Source organism: Phyllobates terribilis, unplaced genomic scaffold, assembly GCF_046119375.1.
Source record: "Phyllobates terribilis strain yellow unplaced genomic scaffold, ASM4611937v1 Scaffold_12__6_contigs__length_324123572, whole genome shotgun sequence".
NCBI classification, from domain to species: domain Eukaryota; kingdom Metazoa; phylum Chordata; class Amphibia; order Anura; family Dendrobatidae; genus Phyllobates; species Phyllobates terribilis.
In genome coordinates, this window is record NW_027362772.1 from 151492167 (window position 1) to 151500461 (window position 8295).

At 40.0% G+C, this 8295-nt stretch overlaps 1 protein-coding gene across 1 annotated transcript in view; it reads right to left on the reverse strand.

The window, feature by feature from the left end:
* TMC4 (transmembrane channel like 4) overlaps positions 1-6874 on the reverse strand; it is a 115119-nt gene extending 108245 nt beyond the window's left edge. Inside the window, exons 1-4 of the mRNA XM_073656392.1 lie at positions 6566-6874; positions 1973-2168; positions 1308-1456; positions 759-920 (exon numbers count right to left, since the gene is read on the reverse strand). Of these exons, the coding sequence (XP_073512493.1) occupies positions 759-920; positions 1308-1456; positions 1973-2168; positions 6566-6620 (562 nt within the window). The 5' untranslated portion in view covers positions 6621-6874. The remainder of the gene's footprint in view (positions 1-758; positions 921-1307; positions 1457-1972; positions 2169-6565) is intronic.
* Positions 6875-8295: the final 1421 nt, after the last annotated feature.

The following is an 8295-nucleotide window of genomic DNA, read 5'->3' on the forward strand; positions in this document are numbered from 1 at the left end:
TATCCCAGCAGTTACACCCATGTTACCCCAGCAGTTACACCCATGTTACCCTAGCAGTTACACCCATGTTACCCTAGCAGTTACACCCATGTTACCCAAGCAGTTACACCGATTTTACCCCAGCAGTTACACCCATGTTACCCCAGCAGTTACACCCATTTTACCCCAGCAATTACACCCATGTTACCCCAGCAGTTACACCCATATTACCCCAGCAGTTACACCCATGTTACCCCAGCAGTTACACCCATGTTACCCTAGCAGTTACACCCATGTTACCCTAGCAGTTACACCCATGTTACCCTAGCAGTTACACCCATGTTACCCCAGCAGTTACACCCATGTTACCCCAGCAATTACACCCATGTTACCCCGGCAGTTACACCCATGTTACCCCGGCAGTTACACCCATGTTACCCTAGCAGTTGCACCCATGTTACCCCAGCAATTACACCCATGTAACCTCCAGCAGTTACACCCATGTTACCCCAGCAGTTACACCCATGTTACCCCAGCAGTTACACCCACGTTACCCCAGCAATTATACCCATGTTACCCCAGCAATTACACCCAAGCCTTTTGCAGCAAATCAGAACTAGCATTTGATTAAAGCACAATGACCAATAAACGAAGATGAAAGCTGAGCTCTGGTGGTGAAGGATGCGGCTGCCCAGCCTGACCCCTAACCCCATCATATACTATATAACTAGCCCATGACATTATCTTACAAGTCCATTCACAGACTTTACAGAACTCACCGCTTCTGTTAGCCATGATAACAGTCTGCTCTGAACCCGATTCATTAAAGACGATGTTGGGAATCACAATGAATCCGGCCACCAGGAGGAATGTCACAAAGTTCATGAGCACCAAGAACCTTAGAAAACTGAAGTATGATTGGATCCCGGTGCCAAATTGACCTATAGTAGATAGAAAAATTATATTCATGAAGACAGATTGTAATTTTTAGCCATTTCTATATTTACTACTGGGGTGTAAGTAGCAGTCACACCCAGGACCTTCTGTCACCTAGGAGGACATCAGTATTCTAAATCATACATGGTAGATGTAAGGCGGTCTATGTTGCCTAAGAGATATGCTTTATAATAGGGACAGGGACCACAGTAATCCATGGTCCAGAGATGTTCATTCGCTCCTATAGAAGAGCTTTGTGAGCATGCTCCGAACCCTGTGCAGAGGTCACTGTGCAGAGAGGAGATGTCATTAAAGCCTGGGATGTTGGTGCTATTACAACCATCATCAGCCTCAATATTTGGTTTAGTTATTCCCCTTTATTACTCACATACCTCCTATAGTTTGCAGGGTGCCTTTCCAGAGAACCAGGTATTGTAGACCACCTGATGCTATACTCTTGAATTTTCGGCTGGATCTTCTCTGTTCTTCTTTCCAGGACTCCCATCCTGTCTTCTTTGCAATTTTTCTCTCCTGTTTCTTCCTATATATTCAAGGAAAAAAAACGGACCGTGACCAATGGATGTGTGAATTTAGTCTTAGGTGCATTAGTTAGTGAGCTTGTAATGGGCTTGTGCTTATAAACCTTTCAGTAAGAGCTTTCAGCAGACTCCTTATCAGCAGAGGCAGGATTACAATAACTGGTAACACCTCTATACACAGCTGATAACACAGGACTCACCAATCACAAAAGGTGATGTCAAATCTGACCCTGCTCTCCCACCATTCATAATGACCTTTTCACACTCTCATTAGACCTGAATGGTCAGGATCTGATCATTGTAGCTATGTACATGTGTTGTTTCCTGAAATAACAGAAAGTTGAGTCTAAAAAAAAAAGCCTAAATGGCAACTGGGGATATTATAAGATTTCTATTTTTTTTAACACAGATTGTGATATGTACAAAAAATAAATAAATAATTGCCCAAAATCCAAAAATATTTAAAAATATATTTAACCCAAAAACTGGATTTAAACAATTGGTCATAGAGAAGTTACCTTATTTCTCTCTTCTTCTGCATAGAGCAGTAAAGGTCTTTTATGGGCTTCTTTTCATCCTCTAGCCACATATCCACCCACTTGTCTTCTAGAACATTCTCCCTGGTTGGCGGGAAGGTTTCAGCCCATGTCTGCTGTTCAGGACCCCGGTAACGTAGTGACGACTCTGGGGACTCATCTGTCTTCCACATCACATCTGCAGATTATATACATATATTTGTGGTTAATGTTTTGTCCCTCATAGAATTAACCCCGTAGCTGTAAGAATTTACTGAATTAGGATAAAAATTACATGTCACCAAAGAGAAAAAATGGCTGATAAATAAGTTCTGTGGGTGTCGGATATATTTTTTAAAATGTTTCAATAGTCTTAAGTTTACTTTTATTTTAAAGCCATGTTTAATAGAACCATTTCTAATTTTTAAAAATTATTAAGTAACTTAATAGTTTGAAATATGTTTTGGGGGAAGTAGGAGGTTGGGAAACAATGGCAATGATGCTGTTGATATTTCGTTTTTTGTATCTTTCACTGTGTGATGTTAACTTTAATTTATGGGTCTTTTTGAAAACTTACAATTTATTTATTTATTTTTAATTATGGACATTTTTTTAAATTAAATTTTACTAAACTTTATTTAAACTATTTTTAATCCCACTATGGGACTTAAAGATGCACCAATTATTTGATTGTTCTTAATTGAAAAGTGTAAAAAAAAAAAACCTTGTCCTTGCAGAGGAAACTGCAGAATACAGTTGTGTTGCTGCTTTTCTATCAGGTTGTTTGCAGTAGGTTTTAACTCTGAAGATGACGACTTTCTAACTATAACAGTTTTTTAGTCTGTTGCCCATTGACCGTAAAGGGATTTTGTCTTATTTTGGTCAATGGGTAGAATAAAAACAAGAAACTTTGGAATTTACCTCTGTATAAAAATCTCAAGAACAGAGGAATTTGTAATTCTATAGTTTACAGCTCGTTGATTACCGTCCACCTTTCCTATCATTGGTGGCTGGTTTCCTTGGCAAGGAGTGCAGCGCTTGCAAGCTCTTTGCTATAGAGCTTGCAAGTGCTGCTCTGAACCTGGCCAGATCTCTGTTCAATGTAACGACTCTTCTCTGATGCTACAGAGGTAATGTTGCCACTGTCAGCAGCACTACAGGACACTCAATTTATGCCGGCTGCTCAACCACACCAGAGCTGTTAATCTTCAGGAGCACACCGCTCCCAGCAAGCAGCAAGTCGGGAGGCTAGGGAGCATTGTGCTCCTCAAGATAGAAGACGAAAAGAACTCTAATGGTAAAAAAATCTAAAAAAAATTACAACAAAACCCATCGAGACCAATGAAAATCTTTTTAATATTGGGAAAGACTTTCAAAAAGGATTATACAGAATTATATAGAATGATATGGAGTTTCAAAGTCTGCCAATCCAATTTAAAGAGACCCATCAAATATTGATTAGTTGTGGTCCAACCTCTATGACTCCCGCATCTCATGCCCGTCTTTGTTCTAATTTGTACCACATTCTCTATCTGCATAAATATTGTCTACATTTATTTGAGGGATATTACACAGCAGGCCAGGATTGTTTTGGTCCACTGGTCCATAAGTAAAAAATGGTACTCCCCAATCTGGGCAGTCCGACTCAAAGACCTTTGGATTTTCTGGACTAAGTGGACTAATGATATCCACTACATATGTTAAAATGGAGGGTGCATAGTAAAATAGATTTTTGGGGGAAGGAAAGGAGTTATGAGGTATTGCCTAATATACAATCTGTGACTCACCTGTCCTGGCTCCAGCGCCAGGCCTTGCTCCATTCTCCTATGACCAGCTCCCTCTGGTAGCCCAACAATCATCTCTGATGTCATCATCCAAAGTTTTCTAAAGCCAGATCAGGCAGCTATGAGTTTTCTTGCCCATCTGCAGTCCTGCAGACCCCGCTGTCTTGGTCCTCGCTAATCCATGTGCTGTCCGGCAAGTTCACTTCTGCTGCATCATCACCTCCAGTCCATACTGATCACCCTGACCTACAGCTTACAGAAGCCACCTCGCCAAGTAAGTCCGTAACAACAACTTTTTGTCAGAATACTTTCTTTTGAAGAAGCAATGTATTAGGCCTCCTGTATGTGATAAAACTATTTGTACAAAGTGTGTAGATTTTTACAGAAACTCTATACAGCCTTAGTGTACTGTATTCCCCTAAGAATATGTTACACTAATATGGCAACAAAAGGTGCTTCTTCATATAAGCTTGAACAGCACATCTTGGAAACCCCAGTCTGCTTTGAAATCTTTGCCTGGGAGAGACCTTGCTGATGCACTATAACTACCTTGTGTCTTGTTGCTGACCTGTGATCGTCTTCTACAACCTCACCTTTGTAGCAGAGTATAACTGTCCCTCACCCAGTTTTAAGCCTCCTACACAGCTGTTTCTGTTAACGACTGTGTTTCAACCAACATATGAAAATGACGATCATCCTCACGTTTGGTATAATTGATTACTCATGCACCTGACTATCATCCTTCAAAATCTAAGACTTTGCGCAAGTGTACCCAGAAGAATTGATGCTGTTTTCAATGGAAAGTGCCATCACAGCAAATATTGATTTAATTTCACTTTGCATTTTAATTGATAAAAATAAATTATTAACCCTTCTATTTTTGAAACCATTCTAACTTTGCAGCATTTTTTCTACACTTGCCTAAAACGTTTGCACAGTACTTTGTGTATGATCCCTGATAGAGGATAGCATCAAATTTCTCACAACTCCTTTCCCCCACCACCAGCACATCTGTATACTGTCAATGGAGACACAACAGAGGCGACTGGGTGTTTATCAGCCCATTTCCTCTCCCCACTCACAAATTACTGGCACTGTAAAGATCACCTTTATTATGTTGATGAGGTTTCCGATAGATAGTAGCCCTGGAATAAGCATTTAACTTGGGATTGTTCTGCTGCATTACCTAAGGCGCTTGTCTTAAAAAGGAAGAAAGTTTGGTAAAAAAAAAAAAAAGTTTTCCAAATGTTTGTAAATAAATCCCAAGATGGTATCTCGTTACTAGAGGATTGATTTGGTTAAGGTTCTTTTACAAACTACTGTATTTACAAACGTTGTTGTTCCCGATCATCGCTCAGTGTAAACATTCCGCTCAACACTTAAAGAGTTCAAGAGAGGCCTGGACGCCTTTCTTGAGAACAATAAAATTACATTTTATGCTTAGTTAATTAATCCAGGGATTTAATCTGACTGCCAGATTGGTGTCGGGAAGTGAATTTTTCCTCAATGATGTAAATTGGCCTATACCGCATGGTTTTTTGTTGCCTTCCCCTGGATCAACGCTGCGGAATAGCTGCAGTGCACAAGAAATAGGCTGAACTTGTTGGACGCTTGTCTTTTTTCGGCCTTATAAACTATGTAACTATGTAACCATTGAATGTAAAAACTGCTCCAAAATGGTATAAATAAAAACACTATCACTCCATGCTAAAAAAAAACAAGCCCCATTGAAGAGGAAAAAAAAAAGTTATGGGTCTTGGAAAATGGCGGCACAATCCCATTTTTTTTAAGCCACTAAATAACAAGTGACTATATAAGGTTTGGTATCACCGTAATGATACTGACCTGGAGAATCATGTTGTCAGGTCAGTTTTACTGCACAATTAAAGCCCTAAAAACACCCCCCCCCCCCAAAAAAAAAAAAAACAATTGTGTTTTTCACAATTTTATCACACTTGGAATTTTTTTTTTTGCCATTCTCTCATTATTTGCAAGCCAAAATCAGAAGTATCTCCCAAACACAAAACAGGTGTCACTCTTTAAATTTTAGTTTTCCTCTGATTGTTCCACTCCTGGTTTTGGCATGCAAATACTGATGAAAAATACTGACCGAATACTGATGTGTGAATAAGCCCCTACTCTGTATGGTAAAAGGAATGAACAACAACTCGTTGTGCAAAACAACAAGCCATCACGTGTCTATGTCAGCGGACAAAAACAAGAAAAGTTATGACTCTTTGAAAAAGGAGAGGAAAAATGGAAATCGCAAAAAATAAAAGGGAACATGTCTGCCAATTTCTATTGTCCAAAACATGGGCGGCATAAATAAGAGCCTGGCTACACAATTAAACGCTTTGGAGTTTCAGGGAAAGGGTAGTTAGAAAATCTGGATTAAAGCCGGAAATGAGAGTAGTCCGACACCATTCCGCAATTTGGGAAACACCGGTTAGTCTTCTGCAGCGGAGCTGGGAATCGCCGGTCTGGGCCGACACTGATCTGGTCTCGTCTCCGGCTATGGTCCCCGGGTCTTGCATCTGTATGACCAGCTTTACTCATCACTTGAATTGTCATATGAAACAAGTGGGAAGCAACGCCAACCATAACACCAACCCAATGACTTGACCCTCTTATCGAGCTTCTAGCCAACAAACTATGTGACAACCAGAGGTCTCCAATGTCCAGTTTCCGTGAGGACACGCTGGGTGTTGTATTTGCAAAATGCCTAGAGAGCCCCAGGTTGGAGACAGCTGATCTATAAAATACTGCAGACTGGAAAAATGTTAAATTCTCAGACAAATAACTTGTTACCTACCTGTTCCAAATGGATGTGAATTGTATTCTGAATCCCCATCTTCAATACGATCCATCTTGAAAGTAAATATCCAACTGTGTCTAACAGGGTCAGGAAATATTCAGACAATCCCCTCAGTTCCTTGTATATTTCAGTAAAGTCACAAATAAGGAAGCCGTGCCGGAGTCAATGTGTCACCTCAGTGATAGCGGCGGGTTAATGATTTATTGCTGGCATTTATAAGGCTCATAAAACAGGGTTGGCCCCTGAGTGACATCCTCAGGACGGAACAGCCGAGAAGACTGACTGACAGTTATTGGAGGAGATGGAGAAAAAAAAAAAGTGGTCGGGCGAGAATCAGGATTAGGCGTGATGCAATGTAAATGTACCAGGGTGCCAACGAGTGACCTAGAGACGAAGCCAAACACAACCAACTGCAGACGGCTCTGACAATCCTGGAGTCGTCTACGTCCCTCTATAATTTGGTGACAATGTGCTCTCGGGAAAAGTGTCTGACAACCAAGGCTGCTGTAATTACTGCTCAGGGATTGTCAGGCAGCTTTTTCCATACCCCTGCATGGCCAGTCGGTCTTACTCATGTATCAATGCTTCATATAGAAACTTACGTAAGCGTATGTTCACACAGGGTCTTTTTGGTAAGTTTTTGGAGCAGAAGCTCTCCAAACTTCTCCTCAAAAATTTGGAGTTTCACTTAAAAGGACTCAGTGTGGACACACACTACTAGGAAACCATCACTAGTGTTTTTCCGAAGCGGCTTCACCTGGGAAAACTCTGTGGCGGCGTCTAAATGATGTAAAATTACTATTCTTTTTTTTTACCATGTTCACTATATTTTAAAACTGACTTGGCAATATCATTCTCCAGGTCAGCACAAGTACGCAGATACCAAATATGTATAGTTTTTTTTTTATTTAAATGGTGAAAAAAATTCAGACATTTGTAAAAAAAAGAAAATAAAAAATTTGCTTGTGTCGCCATTTTCCGATATCCGAAACGTTTTAATTTTTCAGGATCTGGGGCTGGGTGAGGGCTGATTTTTTGCGCTCTGATGTCTTTACTGATACCATTTTGGGGAAGATACAATGTTTTGATCGCCTCTTATTGCATTTTATTGCAATGTTGTGGCTTCCCGAAAAAACTTAACTCTGGCGATTTTTTTTCTCATTATGTCGTTTACCAATCGGATTAATTTTATATTTTGATAAATTGGACTTTTACTAACACAGCGATACCAAATATGTGGGAATTTTTTTGCTTTATTTTTAATGGGGCAAGAGAGGGTGATTTGAACTTTTTGTTTTTTTCATTTTTCATATTTTTTAAAACTTTTTATTTTTTACTTCTTATTGTATTTAATAAGTGCCCTTAGGGCACTTGAAACTGCAACGGTCTGACTGCTTGTGCTATACATAGCAGTGCATGAGCCCTTCTGCAGTGGCTTGTGAAAGTATTCACCCCCTTGGCATTTTCCGTATATTGCTACCTCACAACCTTGAATCTCACTATTTTTTTTAAGGTTTGCATCAGTTCATGTAAAGGACACGTCTACAACTGGGAACATTTGTGTTTTTTGTGAAGCAAACAACAAATAGGACAAAATAACTGAAAACTTCAGTGAGCATAACTATTCACCCCCTCCTAAAGTCAGTACTTTTAGAAGAGCCTCGTTTTGTGGCAATTACAGCTGCAAGTCGCTTGGGATAAGTCTCTATGAATTTTCCACATCTTGT